Source organism: Anabas testudineus, chromosome 21 (genome assembly GCF_900324465.2).
Source record: "Anabas testudineus chromosome 21, fAnaTes1.2, whole genome shotgun sequence".
NCBI classification, from domain to species: Eukaryota; Metazoa; Chordata; class Actinopteri; order Anabantiformes; family Anabantidae; genus Anabas; species Anabas testudineus.
In genome coordinates, this window is record NC_046629.1 from 4,098,510 (window position 1) to 4,115,055 (window position 16,546).

The window sequence follows — 16,546 nt, forward strand, 5'->3', positions numbered from 1 at the left end:
ACAGAGAACTGAGTGTATATACTGAGTTCTCCGTATTGATGTTCTGTATTTGTGTTGTCGTGGATCTCTCCTGGTTGTGGTTTCCTTTCTTTCTGTCTGTGTTGAGAACTACTGTAACAAGGCCAAACTATTTCCCTGTGGGATTAATGAAGTTTTTTTAATTTTGACACCTGTGTGATCAGGTAGATCCCAGATTCATGAAGTAAAGAAGAAAAACTGTAAACAGCTCATATTTATAGGACAAGATGAGAAATGTTCCATCAACTAAAGCTGTTTTACAAACTTTATTTTAAAAACTGAAGCGAAGTGATGGAGAAAACTTTAAGGCGCAGAACAGGCGGACCCGGATGTGACGTAAGGGGTCAGAGGGAATTTTGTACGTCGGCGTGGTGGTTTGGCGCCACCGATTTCGCGGGGCAACAGCAGAAGAAGCAGCGCAGCAGAAGAAGGAGGAGAAAATATAAAGTTAAGAAAAAGTAAAGAAACGTTTAAGAGTCGGACACGTTTGAACGCGAAGCGGGCAGAAGGTGCGTTTATCGGCGCTCATGGTGTTTCTGCGTCGCCTCGACTTCCTCCGAGGTGAGCGCTCGGTTCGTGTTGTGTTCACGAACCTGTAAACAGGAGTTTGTTAGCTGAGTGTTTGCTCGTCGGCCACTTTAAACGACCACCTTGTTGCAGACAGGTGAGCAGGGAGGTGAAGAGGGGTCACCGCGCTGTTAGCAGCCGTGTCGCCCAGCTGTGTGTGTGTGTGCATGGAACTTTGCTAGCTAGAGACATGCAGCCTGCTAACGCTGCTAACTTTACCAAGCTAGTTCACAAGCTAGTTGCTGTCGCTGCGTCCAAAGCGGAGGTCTCTGAGTGTTTGCATGTCCTTATATAAGTCGTATAGGCTGTGATAATAGTTTGTAAAAGTTCAGCTGGGTGGTTTTTAGAGCTGGACTTGGTCTTGTTTTGGTTCCTCTGGGTGTCCGAGAGGACAGGGGCTTAATGGGGCTGATGTGATGATGGCCTAAGGTGTTTACAAGAGCATCTGTATTATGTACAAATTACTCTAAAGTAAAATCATGAGGTGCTTATACAACATTTACTCCACTCAAATTAAGAGGAGAATAGTTCACTTTTTATTATGCAGATGCAGTTTCTTATGCAAATTATAAGCAACTAATAAATGATTATTGATGAACCACATGTTGGTTATTTGTTTGTAATGTTGCATAATTTTGCATAACTTTACAGGTTCTTATTTTTGTGTCCTCTCTTACAGCTCTGGATACAGTGGAGGGTGAACCCAGCTCAGCATAAATCTCACTGAGGTTCTTCATCCTGGCTTATTTTTATTCAGTCTGGCATCTCTGTGAGGTGTAGTTGCTTAATTGCATGCATACTCGTGTATTAAAACATTTTAAAGACGTATTGCCCATTTCACGAGATCTGTTACATTTATTAAAGCAATCATTACTTACTAAAATATACATTATGTCTGCTCTCCATTGTTCTCACGCTCTTATTTTGTTTTGGACGACAGTGTTGAGGTGAGTAATAATGATGGCCACAGCAGGGCCTCCCAGCACCTCCAGCTTCCTCCCTCTGCTGGAGTCTCTGGAGGACAGCACCACTGGACAGTCCGAGCAAACAGATGCCTACCTCACCATCGCCAAGTAAGTCACCACTGGTCTTCAACTATCTGAGTGTGTTGGTGAATACAAGGAAGAGAATTGCATTTCTTTTGCCTTTGCAGTCGGCTCAGTGGAGAGGAAGGTCGCCAGTTTCTCCCTGCAGTTGAAAAGCACTTTTCTCGTTTGGGTAAAGCCATATTGGTGAGTCCTTCTGCACAACATTCCAACATAAAGAATAGGAGATTCCTAAAATCTCCCACATGTAATTGAAATATTTTAGCATCCGTGATTATTACTGTAAAAGTGTTCTTATGTTGTGTCCAGGCTCACGTGAACAGTCCGAATGCAGAGCTGAGCCAAGCTGCCCTCCAAGCACTAGGGTTCTGTGTGTACCATTCCCATGTAGTCTCCGAAGTGCCTGGTACAGCATTTTATGTTTTATACATCATTATCACTACATCATCACCAGTTTGGATTAAATAATATAATTAGAACATTGCTGCCAGCAGTGATTTTATTCTATTTGTTCTCCAGAAACCTTTGCAGCAGAGACACTGTCAGCACTTTGCTCACTGGTGTTGAAGTCCACAGACAAGAACACATGCACCCGAGCGTTATGGGTCATCTCCAAACAGAGCTTTCCTTCACATGTGATTGCCAAAAATGTGAGCATCAGAAGAGTTTTACTGAGGTGAATGGTGTCACACTGCTGCCGTGCTGATCCGTGTCCCTTCTTCCACTCAGGTGCCGTCTATACTGGCAGCTCTGGAGAGTGTGTGGAGCAGAGAGGACATCCAGTCTGTGGTGATGGAGCATGAGGCCTTAAATGTCGTCATCAGGTAAAAGAGCAATAGTTCAAAAATCTGTGACCTGCATGAATCAGATTCCTCTTACATAGATCTTGGTATTCATGACGCGGCTTATTTACTGTCATACAGCTGCTTGCTGTACACGGCTCTTACTGTACCAGTCAGTGAACTCTGAACTCTTATCGTATGTATTAGACAGTTCATGCTGGAACAACAGATAATTTGTGATTATTTTATGTTGTTGCATTGAAATGGGTTCCTTCTGGTTCTTGTTTTCTTTAAAGGATGCTGGAGCAGGTGCCAACCCAAATGTGTGAAGGAGCGGTACAGTGGGCAAAGCTCGTTATTCCTCTGGTCATCCATTCTGCCTCCAAGGTGCGTCTGCGTGCTGCAGCAGCAATGGAAATGGGCATGCCCCTGCTTCTAGAAAAACAGACGGAGGTGGCAGCTGTCATCGAGCCAATGATGTCCTCAGTAAGTACCTACAGTATGTGTGTCAGTGTTGGTAACAAGGTTTTTATTTATGCTCAAAGGTGATCTTAAAACTGTTGCTCTTCATGAGGAGGTAGAAGGTAATATTAAAAATGTGTTTTTCCTTGTTCCAGTCCATTCCATAGTTATTTGTTCTAGTGCTGAACTCTGTTTGTTCTCACAGAAACTGATCCCTGAGCTGCAGAAGCTTTTTATGTCCAAGAATGAAGCGAACGTCCTGAAGCTCTGGCCCTTATTTGTGAAACTGCTCGGGAAGGTAAAGCATTTTTATGTGGCTGTTATTGACTTACTGAACATGTTGCATGTAGATGAATGAGACAGTTTTTCACATATCATATAGCAGCGAGGGCAGTTCACTGCCTTGCCCAAGGACTCTGGGGATTGAAGCACCAGCTGTGTGACTGGTGTCCCACTCCACCTTAGTCTTATTACACACTTCAAAAATGTTCTTACTATATACACACGCTGCTGCTTTTATAAACAGATTTTCAACTGGTCACATCAAAACAAAATTTATTTCCCACACAGCTCCTGCACAGAGGAGGTCCTTTCATCAACTCTCTGCTGCATCTAGAGGAACTCGGTTTCCGCAGCTCCTCTGCTACCATCAAGAAGATCGCTTTCATCGCTTGGAAGAGCCTCATTGACAACTTTGCCCTCAATCCAGGTCAGCAGCTTAGTCAGTTAGTCACATACTGAGACAAATCCTGTTTCACCTTCAGTTCATTCTGATTCACACGTCTGTATTTGAACCCTGAAGACATCCTGTGCAGCGCCAAACGTATGAAGCTCCTGATGCAGCCCCTCACATCCATCCACGTCAGGACAGAAGCCCTGATGCTCACAAAGGTGGAGGTCTGGTGGTACCTGGTGGTCCAGCTCGGGCCCAACTTGTCGTCCAACTTTGATCAGGTCAGATATTCACCTGTCAAAATATTAGATTAAACTGGCGACTTTTTAGAGATTAAATCTTGTTTTATTAACGAATATGTGATTGTACAGTTTAGTAGTTGGTCTGTCCATGTTTACAGAATAAAAACATTATTACAGTGCTTAACCTTTTCCACATTTTGTTATGTTACAGTGTTATTCCAAAACGGATTAAATTAAGTTTTTTTTTGTAAATAAATACAGCAAACTTCACTGTAGTGAATGAACAGTAGTTCAGTGCAAAATCTTACTAAATTTTCAAAATGTTGATCTAAAGACTGTTTATGATACTGGACGTCTGAGATGTGATGTTTTAAGTTCTTTTTATTTTATTTTTGTTTTTAAAAGGATCAAACGTTGGTTTGACTGAACACTATTTGTCTTTCTCCAGGTTTCTGTACCTCTGCTCCAGTGCACCATCGGCTCTGACTCCCCTTCTGTTCCAGGCACTCCTTCAAGAGCAGTGGCCCAAAATGGGGCCACTACACCTGGAACACCCAAAACAGGTATGCTTACATGAATTTCACCTTGACTTGTCAGTGCCCTAAATCACACACTAGACCAGGCAACAGTGACATTGGTGGAGATTAGTACATTCTTTCCTAATGCTGCAGGCGCTCCAAGCTTCAACAGCCCAGCCAACACATCTCGGATGAGCCTGAGCTCCAGCATGCAGGTGCCCTCCACCTTCCCCTCCATCCAGCTACTGGCCCTGGAGATGTTACTTCACTATTTCCTAGGACCAGAGGCGGCTGCTGTCGCAGCAAAGAACAAACTCATCCTGAGTCTCGGTGAGAGTCTTGAACATGCAACAACAGTTTGTCTTGTTCAACAGTTGTCAATTTGCCTTAACCTCCACTGGCACATGGTGATAGTAAATGTTGCTTTATATTTTAGTTTTGCAAAAAAAAAATCAGGTTGGGTTTTATTTAAAATCACACAGTCCACTGTGCCTCCTTTTCTTTCCAGAGCCCTTGAAGCACCCACTCCTCTCTGGTGCGTCATCTTTCACTAAACATGCTGTTGTGCTCACCTCCAGCATCAGAGATGGTTTCATAAACATTGGCAAAGAGGCTCCAGGTAAACACCAGATTTAGTTGATTATTACATTTCCTCAAACTATTTTGGGAAAAGACAATTAAGTAATATGAGCCTCCAAACTACATGTGAAGCAGAGATGTAAATCAATATACATCTATTTTGTACAGATTCCCTCTTGGCTGTCATGTGGACAAGTCTCGCCCGGTTTGTCAACTTAACCATAGAGTCTGGTAAGAGCTGATGTCTTCCCTATTTTGCTCTCCAGTAGCTAAGTAGTTATGTTTAAAGAAGACAAAGAAGGTGTGCTGCAGATGTCTTTCTAAGTATCTAATCCAAACTCCAGGAGTAGTTATAGTTATTAAACTCTTCTAATTTGCCATTAGAAACGTTTGCTGCTCATTTTTCTGTTGGTTTTATTCTTTGTAGGGCAGTGAGTGATGTTTATGAGTGAACTAATTTGACAACATGCTGCGAGAAGATGTCATGTTTCACAAAGAGCCTGTAGTTCCATTAGTATCTTCTTAAATGTGTTGGATCTTAAAGACTTCTGCAGAGCAGCTTTTGTCACAACAGCAATATATACATTTAGCTGCCAACACAAACAGATCACTTGGAATTAAGAGACTTTAGTTAATGTTGTATTAAATCATAATTTTTAATGTTGTGGCTGCTGATCAGCAGGGTGGGCTCTTAAAGTTGTGGGTCCAGCCTTTCAGCACCACATAGAGTACTGTGGTTGGGTCTGAGCACTGTAGTGTGAGAGGAGGACCAGTGAGACTTCGTCCTCGTCTCCTGCCTCACCCACTGTCACTTCATCAGTTTAAGTCGGAGCATTCAGACCCTCGTGCTCTGGGTTGCTGTGATGAGAAAAAACACTGAGGGGTTTTTCCCCAATGATGACGCTCATCTGTAAAACCCCCACATTCTTTTTAGCCTCTTTTATAAATGTGTGTGGAGAGTTTGAGTCCAATTTCTGCTCTGGTTCCGTCGGTAGGCAGCAAAAAGGATCGTCAGGGCTGTGAAGTTCTCACGCTGATGCTTCAGGCCCTGCAGAGCATCGTCACCTCAGAAGCTCTGCCTGCAGCCAGAGTCCTGGTAAGACCAAGATCAGGACCCAGATCTTTTCACTTAACCCTGCCCCCTAAGTGTTTTACATGATTTCATTCAGGTGATCAAAGTGTATGAAACATGTACTATTAACCCCACTATGAATACATTTGAATATTATTAATGCTGTTTTTTTATAGACCCTGTTTGAGGCTACAGTCAAAGTGATTCCCCACAGAGTTCTTGGTTCTGCCTCCTACCAAGTGGGCAAGATGGATGTGCTAAACGTGAGTGTTCAAACTGTTTACTACATATTTATAGCAAATCTTCATAAAGAGCACAGGTAAATGCTTTATTTCTTTCCCCAGGGAACTCCAGCTCTGTTTCTCATCCTTCTGCTTTACAACAGCAGCATGCTCCCAGCCTACATTGAAGACGAGAGGTGGGTCCTCACACTTACCATCGATTGATTTACAGCAATCTGTGATCACATCTGGAGTTTATTGTATATTACTTAAAAACTCCTATGATGATGCCTTTCCGTCTGCAGGTTTTTTCAGTGCCTTCAAAAGCTGGTGGGATGCGGCTTGTCGGGTCCCACTTCCCCTCTGGCGTTTGCGGAAGCGGTGCTCGGTGCCATCAGAAACAGCGCTGGCTCTCTGCAGAACAAGGAGCAGCTGTGGAGGATGTGGAGCGTAGTGGTCAGCACGCTCACTGACACCATCACACAGGTAGGTTTATTGCCCGATGTTATTTAGTTTAAAACAAATTAATCTGCGGATTTGTCAAACCAATCAATTAATTTTTAACGGATGAGGTGAGATTTAAAGAAAGTTTAGAGTTAAGTTGCAAAGAATAAACTCTCTCAAACCAAACACCTGGGAATAAACTACAAAGCTTACATGCATAGCAAACATATCTGCTGAACCTGGGGAAAAAGTTTCTCTTATCTCATACTTTAACCACAGAAATCAGCTTATTTCAGAAAGTGGAGTGTAACCTGGTTACATATCAGAGCTGAGCTCCTTTGACATGAACCTGATTCCAGCAGAGAAAAATGAATTTCAGTTTTGTTTGTTTGTTTTTCTCCTCCTCCCTTACAGTCTAATGAAGTTAATCAAGGTGACGCTCTGGAGCACAACTTCAGCGCCATGCACTCTGCCCTGTTGTTCCCTGTTACACACCTAATATATGGCACATCGCTGCAGCAGGTATGTTTGTCTTAATATTTCACATTTGTCACTGAGAACGGTTTACCCAGCAGCAGTCCATTCAATCCAAAATCCAGTTCACTAGCACAAGAGGGAGCAGCCTGTTTTTGATGCCTGTATTTTATCCAGGTGACACAGAAGTCGATGCTGTCTGCGTGGTCCAAGCTGTACAAAGTTTTTGCCCGCTGCTCGGCGCTGGTGGTCACAGCTGAGGAGAACATCTGCTGTGAGGAGTTCTGTGCAAAGATGGCTGCTTCAATAGATAAAGATGCCTTAAAGGTGAGTAGATTAGAGGAAAACCACCATAACTACTCATGATGCTTCTGTTAGTTTAAATCGTGCTTCGCCGTACTGATGTTGTCTGATCCTCCAGGTTCCTTCAACATTAAATGCTGTTGCAAACATCCTTCAAGTCATGGTTGAGAGTGTGGACTTCTCACCGTACACGTCTCAGTTCCAGCAAAAGCTCAAGTGTAAGAATTTAAGCTAAACATATTTTTAGTGTTTACTTGTAAATTAACTAAAAGATTCACTCGTTCTCTTTGGTTTCTTCCAGCTCCTCACACTCCTGTAAACTGGATGAGAAAGAGGAACAAGGCTCTGGGGAATCTGTCCACGTTCCAGTCCCTGCTGGTGCAATGTCTTGAGGTTTATCTGGAGGGTCCCGAGGGTTCTTCAGAAGCCACAGGAACTTCCCTGGTCTCCATTCTGTCTGCTCTCTTCACCAACCTCGCCCTTGCCAATGCCGTCCAGGAGGCTCTGACTTCTCTGATTCAGCCTCTCACCCAGTTCTACAGACAGGCAGGCAGTGAGCCACCCAGGTTCACCTCACAGCTTCTAGCAAAAGTGGGTACAGAGAATTTGACTTCACAATGTGTGATGTGCAAAAGAGACAATGTCCACGAATTAGAACTAGTACTGCTCCATCAGTCTGTAAAATGACACCTCAGGTTATTTTATTTTCAAATGGCTCATAAATGCTAACCAACAAGCTTTCAGTCATTTTTCTATTCTTGTGCTTCTCATTACGTCTTCACTCATTTAGAACCGCACAGATTACTTACTAATGATGTGTGAAGGAATATATGAATTAATGTTCATTGGATGATCTGAGTTTACAGGCAGTAAATGCTTTCTTTTCTCCACCTTTCTACTGCAGCTGGAGAAGCTGGTCAGTGAGATCTTTGGCTGCCTGCAGAGCCGCTCTACCTTTGCCTATAACGACGACCTCCTGGCTCTGCTGTCTCCCCTGCTGTGTGTGTTGTTTCCCCACAAGAGCAAACATATCCGCACTTCAGTCACCCACTTCTGGAACTCCACCTTCTCCAACTCAGTCAGCCTCGACTATCCTGACGAGATCAGGTGAAGAGGATTTTTTTTGTTATTGTTATTATTGTTGTTATTATTATTATTATTATTGTTATTATTATTATTATTATTATTATTATTATTATTAGAGATCATAGCGTCTGTTAGATATGAATGAGGGGGATTTTGTGCTGTTCCTATGGAAGTTGTGCCTTCTTGTGTTGTGTTCTTCTTAAGAGTCAGTTCTCTTTTTAATCTAGACGTCAGATTTGCATAAGATAACAAACTACTAAAAGTAAGAATGAATTCACTTTATGTGGGTTTAATGCAGTCTCAATCAATTTTGTTGACACAGGCCAATACTAAGCCAAGTGAAGCAGAAGACCCCGATCATTCTTCCTGGCTTTGAGGTTGTCACTGTTTCTGATGAGCTCAGTGGACCGTATTCAGTGAGTTTCCACAAACAACCTGCTTTCACATTAATGATGTGGTTTTACCATATTATTGGTTTCCTTGCTGCCTTTTTTCTCTTTGTAGCTGATCTTGTCTGTTCCTGCAGAGTGAGAGTTCCCAGTTGGAGACCAAGCTTAGTGGGATGCCTGTTTCATCTGTGGGGAAGAGAGACTCGCTGCTAGGAAAGACTGCAGAGCTGAAGGACTGGGCATCCCCAAAAACCTCCAAGCCAGTTTCTGTAAGTTGAGACTCAAACCAGATCACAAGGGACAGGATGTTACTCATGGGAAATATCTGGTGTGAAAAAGAATTTAAAGTTGTCCTTCTTTTTTATTTTGAAGATGATAATCGCCCATGCTTCAATAATTGGAAGTATATTGTGCCCATGCATTTGATTAGGCACCCATGTATTTTGTTTTCTGATTATTCCACCTTGGCACAACTAGTTTCCATTGTGTTATTTTATTTTCCTCCACAGACAAAGCTGGACTTTGGCTCTCCCAAACCTCCTCGCAGAGAGGTTTTGGAGGAAGAAGCCTCTATTGACTTTGTCTTCATTCCACCGGAGACAAAGGAGAGAGTTTTAACTGAGCACCAGAAAGAAGTAAAAAGGACTAAAAGGTCAGATTTGTCTTTGCACATCACAATAAAACAAATGTAAAGGTTGCCGCTTGTGTGAAGCTGATGTTATTGTTGGAACAGGGTTGACATCCCTGCCATGTACAACAACCTGGATGCTTCTCTGGATTCCACGGTTTTCACCCAGTACACTCAGAGCCAAGAGGACTCTTCGTAAGTTCTACCAATCCACCACTGTAATCAAGATAAATACCTGCTCTCATGAAAAGACTGCAGTCATATAATTAACAATTTCTCCACAGAGAAAAAGTGCCAACAGAACAAGCGGAGAAGGTTACTGAAGAAGCTCCTGGCACGGTAATGAAACACTCACACTTAGGAAATAGGAAAGACTCCACTGGGGCTTGTTTTGTCCTGTTTCATTCTGTTTTATTTATTTATGCTACTATAGATAAAATACAACATAGAAACTGATGTTTCAGTATTTATTTGTAAAATCTCCAGTTAAAATAATACTACAGGTTCATTACTACAGCATTTGTAACGTTAATGAAGAAGAGGCAGATTGTGTGGTCTCTTCAGAATTAGGCCTTTGTCAGTATCACACAGCCTATCCAAGTGGTGATTTCAAACCAGCCTCTATTTAAAGTCAACACAGCTGTAGTCTTGCTTTATCCCAGTGTTACACATAATGCATATTATAACTCACACTGACACCAAAGAAAATCCAGGAAAATGACTTGTAAAAAGGTAAAATACAGTTTCAAAAAGCAGAATCCAGACCTTCCATCTATACGTTTCTGGGGCTTATGTGTCTGGTTTTGCGGCTTAGTCGCATTTTTAACCATCTACTAGTTATTACATAATATTACCCCCTATTTAACATAAACATTACACCCTGTGTAACATGGTTATTACCTTGATACTACACTGTTATTACAGAGCTGTAAAAACGGATATTGTAGAAAAGTGTTTTTAGTTTTTTGGTCTCTTACAGGTTCCTCAGGAAGAAATGGAAATTGAGGAACCTGAAGGCCCTGACCCTGAAGTTCTATCAAAAGAGACACAAGACTATGCTAGCCCAAAAGCAACAGAGACTGTGGCAGAAAAACCCCATCAGGAAGAGGTGATCCCAGAGTCTACAGATGTTTCCATGGAGGATGATGCCAAAAATGATGAGAAAGCAGAAGGTGTGGACATGAAATCTGAAGAACGCACAAGTCCTAACATCTCTTCCTCTTCAGATTTGGTCTCGGGGACTCCGCAGAAACCAAATAGTCGCCGTCAGTCTTTTATCACACTGGAGAAATATGCCGAGGGAAAACCTGCCAGCCCCAGCAGTGCGACTAGATTTACTGGTCCCCTCGTAAAGACGTCCAGTAGCCAACAACACTACAATACCAACAACACACCATCCACCCTGGATTCAAAGACATCCACTGAGCCAAACTCTCAGGATTCTCAGTCCACTGACGCAGGAAAAAGTAACTCGCAGCATCCTGTGAATGATACCCCAGAGTCCCCTCGAAGGCCAAAAGACTCTGTGCTGAAAAGTGAGCCGGTAAGGCTGATTGATCGAATGCCCAGTGACACAACTGAGGATGAAGATGTTATCCCAGACACTCAAAGTGAGGTTGAGAGGAAAGAGGCTACAAAAATGTCTTCCACATCCGAAGAAATGAAGCCCTTAAGCCAAGAGGAGGAGTCAGACCAATCTCTGGATGATTCCCAATCCTCTTTGAACCACACTTCTCCAGGTGAACCTAGACGGTCTGGACGCCACAGAGTCAGACCTCTGCTGCCTGGAGAAGACCCAGAGGAACGTGACGAAAAATATACTCAATTTAAAAGGAGACGCTCTGGATTAGAGCCTAAAAGTGATTCTCCAGCACAAAGCAGACCAAACACAAGAAGTAAGCAGGCTGCTGAAGAGGACAGTGGCAGAGAGAGACTACGATCAAGGGCTCAGAGAGACAAGAGTGAGTCCAGCCAAACCAATTCTGAGAGCAGATCACACAAGAAGATGAAACTGTACAGAAGTTCAGATAATTTCCTTGATAAACACCAGCCCAAAAGGAGAAGCACTCGAGAGCACGAGTCCAGTCAAACTGACTCGCAGTCTGATTACGAAAGCCAGTCACAGGGTAGGCGCAGAAGACAGAGCAAGACATCAATGGAAATCAAGGAAGATGGTAGACTGAAGGAAAAGGTTTCACCTGAGAAAGAGTCCAGTCAAACCTCCACCTGTGGGATTGAGCTTTTAGACCAGATTGAAAAGGATCACCAGCTAAAGAAAGACACTCAGATCCCCACTCCTGGTGATGAATCCCAAGAGGTTGATCATGTAGAGCAGACTAAAAAAGACGATCAGCCACAGGATGATTCTCAAATTTTAACTTCTCTGCAAACTGATGTCAAATCTCAGGAGTCTGAGGTTTTAGAGGAGACCAAAGCTGAAAAGAGGGATGCTCAGTTACTCACTTCCTCTCCAGCACATGAAGAGTCCCAAGATGGAACAAGCACAACAAACAAATCAGACAATGAAGAGCTGGTCAAAGACAAACACAAGACAACAAAAGTTATGGTTGACGGCCTTAGTCAAGAGGACTCTCCGGGGGTTTCTCCTTCATCTTCTGATAGCCAGTCTGTGCGTAGATCAAGAAGAAGTAAGGCTTCATCTGAGACAGAAGAGTCTGAAGACAAAAGTGACGGAAGGAAGGATTCATTAGGAAGGCAGAGTCGGTCTAATTCTCAGACACCTGTGCCAGCTGTTGGTGAGCCGGACTCCAGAATTGGAGGTAGGACCAGAAGGAGCAAAGTGCAAGAGGAGCTGTCAAAATCAAGTCCGGGCTCAACCCCAGAGGGTTCTCAGTCACAGGATAGTACAGGATCAGAGTCCTCCCAAGGCAGGGGCAGATACTCAAGACGAAGATCTTTAGTAGCTAATGTGGAGACGTCTGAATCTGAATCTTCGGAGGCCAGAGAGAGTTCCCCTATGCCCCGAAAGAGAGGAAGGAAACCTCGGGCATCTCTTCCGAGTCCTCTCACCATTGAATCCACAGACAAAATTAATATTGATGCAGCAAAAGATAATACTGATCATTCTCAAAGGACAAATACACAGAGCTTTGAAGCTAAAGATTCAGATGTAGGTGATTCACTGAAGAGCCAAAATCTGCACGGTTCTGAATTGCTCCAGCTAGCGGGAAACATTGAGGAGCAAAGTAATGATGAAACGCCAATGGAGGTAGGGGTTGATGCCTCAGTACCCGTTGCTCCAGAAATAATGGAGACTGGAGACATAACAGCGAACGAAGATACAAAGGAGCAAAAGGAAAAAGACTGTCAAACAAACGTTGACAACACCTCCTCGCAAGAGAGTGGGGACAAAGAAGACGTGTTTGAATCAAATGAGGCTAGCGATGAACAGGTTCCGGACAAGTTGCCCTGTGACACACCTGTGGTGTCTGCTGTGGACGCACCGGTGTCCACTGATGAGATGTCAGAGAAGCTCCCGATCTCAGAGCCGTCGGAGAAAGCTGAAGACGTGCCTAAAACTGAGGAAGATCAAAAAGATGATTCCGACCATCCAGAACATGCAGTTTTTCCAGTGGAGAACACGGTTCAAGATTCGGAAAACCAGGTAGAGTCTCCACATGTTGAAGATAATCTTTCAAAGGATGAAGAACTGTCGGCCTCAAAGCAGCATACCGAGGCCAGTGGAGAGGAAGAGATCACATCTCTGCAGGAGAAGGATGAAGATGGAAAATCCCATATTTTGGAGTGTCAGGAAGAAGAGGAGGCAAAGTCTGATAACATGGCTTCCATGTCTTCAGAATCTACACACAAAGACGTCTTTCAGGATTCTCCAGCAAAACAGAAGGATTTGGAAGGTGTCTTAGGACCAGATGTCGCACAAAGCCCCATCAGTGGCAGGACGAGAGGAACCTGGTCTCCTTCAGCCTCCCCATCGACCAGTATTCTTAAGAAGGGTCAGAAGAGACCACTAGAGGAGGAGATTCCCTCACCACTTGTCAAAGTAAGGGACTGTTCTTCAAAATTGGTCGACATGCACAACAACCAGTACTCGTGAATGTTTGTAATAATGACTTTATTTTTCTGATCTTAGTCCAGACGCGTCTCATTTGCTGATCCAATCCAACAGCAGGAAACTGCAGACGATATTGATCGCCGCAGCCCTGCTATCAGGACCAGCTCACCAAGAAGATCCAAAATTAGTTTACCACAGCCTAAGGTATGAATGATGCCCTGTTGTTGCTGGTTTCCATATTTTATTCACCTGAACCAAATCTTTCTTAACAAATGGTCTCCTATGATGAAACATGATTGTTTTCTCATTCTAGTTTGTCACTACTCCGACAAAGGGCTTGTTGATCCTCAGTCCCAGAAATCTGCACAGTCCAGGATACAAGAGCTCCAAGAAATGCCTGGTAGGCACTCGTTATTGTCCCCATGTTCTTAGTGATGGGGCACTTCAGGATTAAATAACCCTTTAACAAGCTGATGTAGTTCTGATTAACTGCACAGAATGTCAGCATGACATTAACATCTGGGGCTTTATTTGCTAGATTTTTCTGTTTGATAGCTGCCAAATCTTCATATTCTTAGACCTTTTGTAGAGCTTACTTGGTTAAAAAACATAGAAAAACTCGCTGAGATTTAGAATTTGCACTCAGAAGTATTGATTTGTGCATCTTTGAGTTGTTTTACAGTTTGGGCAGTAGGCCATCAGCCCTAATGATGCATCCAACTCTTTCCCAGATTTCTGAAATGAGCCAAGAGCCTCGACCTGTCTCCAGGGACTGCATCTATCCGGCACTGGTTGGCTGCTCCACCCCTGTAGAAGCTGTGCTGCCCCAGATATCCTCCAACATGTGGTGAGCACAGCACCCTCTTATTGAGAGGAAAACATTTACCCTTTTAAATCTATGTGAACCCTTTGCTGAAGTGCATTAATAAGCAAATCTGTTTGTTCTCCTCACAGGTCACGTGGTTTTGGGCAGCTTGTTCGAGCCAGAAACATCAAAACAGTAGGGGACCTCAGCGCTCTAACTCCCACTGAAATCAAGACTCTGCCAATTCGTTCCCCGAAGATCTCGAATGTCAAGAAGGCACTTAAAATCTATGAGCAGCAGGTACACCAGGAGATAGAAAGCTGTGACAAATTAGACTCAATATTTGCACGTGAACTCTTCTGTTTGACATCTGAACTGTGATCTTCTAGCGCAAAGGACGAGGTGGTGACGAGCTGAAGAGTTTCGATGAAACCGAGATGATGACCTCTGAACCAGAAGAGATCAGTGCTCCTCAGAACCAGGATGACGAGGATAAGACCTCAGGCGAGACGCTAGGTGTGTAAACTCTGTCATAAAGGCTCAGTTTAGCATCTGGATAACTGAGAACAGTAAACATGAAGTCAGTAAGTCAGTTTATCAAACTGCCTGCACTTTTACTTTTACATTAATGACCACATCTTTCCACTTGCAGCTACAGAGCTGGTGGACGATCCAGCTCCTGCAGACGGGAAGCAAGACGACGGCGGCTACTCTCATGAGACGCCTGAAACACACGCCACAGAAAAAGAACCTGCAGGACCGCTGCACCCTGACGGGCTCTTGTCAGAGGTGGAGGCCCTGACGTGCAGGATGACGCCTCTAGAACTCAGTCACTGCTCACCAAAGCAGCTCGTTCAGCTGCACGATCAACTAGGAGGCATGATGAGTCGCGTGGTGGTCGAGCTGCAGACGCGTCTCTGCCACACAGATGGCAAACCCTGAAGAGACTACTGCTTCTGCTGGATCAGACAGCTACACGTGACACACGTGGCTCTATTCAAGACGATCTGCAACAGAGAAAACAAGGCAGCCATTCAACTTTAATGCATCCAGACTTTGTGTTGATGGATGAGTAAAATCAACAGATCTTACAGATTTTATGGTTTTAAATCAGGATGTGTGGGAGTTTCGTCACCTTTTGATTTGTCTTTGCTTAATTTTAACAAATGCTAGCAACATGTTTTCACTTCTGACTTGAGGTGTTGGTAGCTCATATGATTTTAAACACTCACAGAGAAGCACAGTCACACTTTTTGAGCTGTGTGAAAAGATAAAAACAATTTTTAATAGTTGTAGTCTTATCAATTTCCAGCTGTCCTTCTCTAGACTTTTCAATAAGGGACTGATGCTAAGACAACAATTGAGTGTGTGTGTGTTTGTGTTTGAGTGAAGTAAATAGCTCCACTTGCTGTTTGCTGACCATTCCAGTCTTGTACATATCATTTTTCTGGTGTCACGTCATTCCCCTCTTGCTGTTTACACTTATGCTCCTCAGTGCTCTTGTACATTTGTGTAGAATTTTTTTAGTTTGCAAATGTTTCCTGTCTCTTTTTAATATCCTGTGACATTTTTATTGTAATGAAGCTTAAAGTAGATGATAGTAAAGAGTCTGCACTTCATCTTTATTTTGTTTTAAATGTGTCAATAAAAGACAAAACTGATTTATAGCTTTTAAAGTGCTCTTACATTTTCAACTTTTTAAATTAACATTACTCATCTCAAGAAGGGAGTGGAAACGTCTGCTCCTAAATATAATTTAAAGAAATGAGTCCTGACTCTGCCGTACAGTATCTTTATAGAAACACTCGTGTAGCTCAATATCTCAGCTGAAATGTTTTTCAACAGTTGTTATAAACCATGTATAATGTGTGTGTTGTTGGTTTACAGTTCTGTTGATCCGTGTGGTATTTTCAACGGGCTCTACGGAGCTGTGATTGTCATGGTGTATTGACACACTCTGGGGTACATGTAGGCAGAGGAATCTTGGGAAAGGTTGAACAATTCTCAGCTCCTCGTCTCTTATCAAAGTCCTCTGGACATGACACTGAACCCCATATTGTCCCGGTGGGTCAGGTCAGCTCCACAGCAGATTTGATATCGGTGTGCATCAATGAGCGAATGTAAAGCGCTTTGACTACACTTCAAATTTCTATGATAAATGTGAGTAAATTTCTCTTTTAATTACCTGTATTGTTTCTTACATT

At 43.2% G+C, this 16,546-nt stretch overlaps 1 protein-coding gene across 6 annotated transcripts; it reads left to right on the forward strand.

Annotated features, from left to right (window-relative positions):
* Nucleotides 1-375: 375 nt before the first annotated feature.
* Nucleotides 376-16,003, forward strand: rif1 (replication timing regulatory factor 1). Of its 6 annotated transcripts, none has more exons than XM_026376333.1 (36): nt 376-682; nt 1,265-1,354; nt 1,526-1,658; nt 1,739-1,817; nt 1,941-2,037; nt 2,151-2,281; nt 2,361-2,455; nt 2,710-2,899; nt 3,081-3,173; nt 3,446-3,584; nt 3,678-3,829; nt 4,239-4,353; nt 4,462-4,638; nt 4,817-4,927; nt 5,056-5,118; nt 5,883-5,983; nt 6,136-6,222; nt 6,304-6,377; nt 6,486-6,666; nt 7,039-7,146; nt 7,276-7,425; nt 7,520-7,619; nt 7,703-7,992; nt 8,306-8,508; nt 8,810-8,903; nt 9,014-9,145; nt 9,386-9,528; nt 9,610-9,699; nt 9,789-9,843; nt 10,484-13,525; nt 13,616-13,741; nt 13,851-13,937; nt 14,269-14,384; nt 14,492-14,642; nt 14,732-14,858; nt 14,995-16,003. In XM_026376333.1, exons 3-36 carry the CDS (start codon nt 1,543-1,545, stop codon nt 15,282-15,284), a joined length of 7,305 nt encoding a protein of 2,434 aa, XP_026232118.1. In that variant the 5' UTR covers nt 376-682; nt 1,265-1,354; nt 1,526-1,542; the 3' UTR covers nt 15,285-16,003. The 6 variants fall into 6 exon arrangements, with proteins under 6 accessions (XP_026232118.1, XP_026232113.1, XP_026232115.1 ...); XM_026376328.1 differs by having other exon boundaries at nt 376-579; nt 1,265-1,359; XM_026376330.1 differs by having other exon boundaries at nt 376-579.
* Nucleotides 16,004-16,546: the final 543 nt, after the last annotated feature.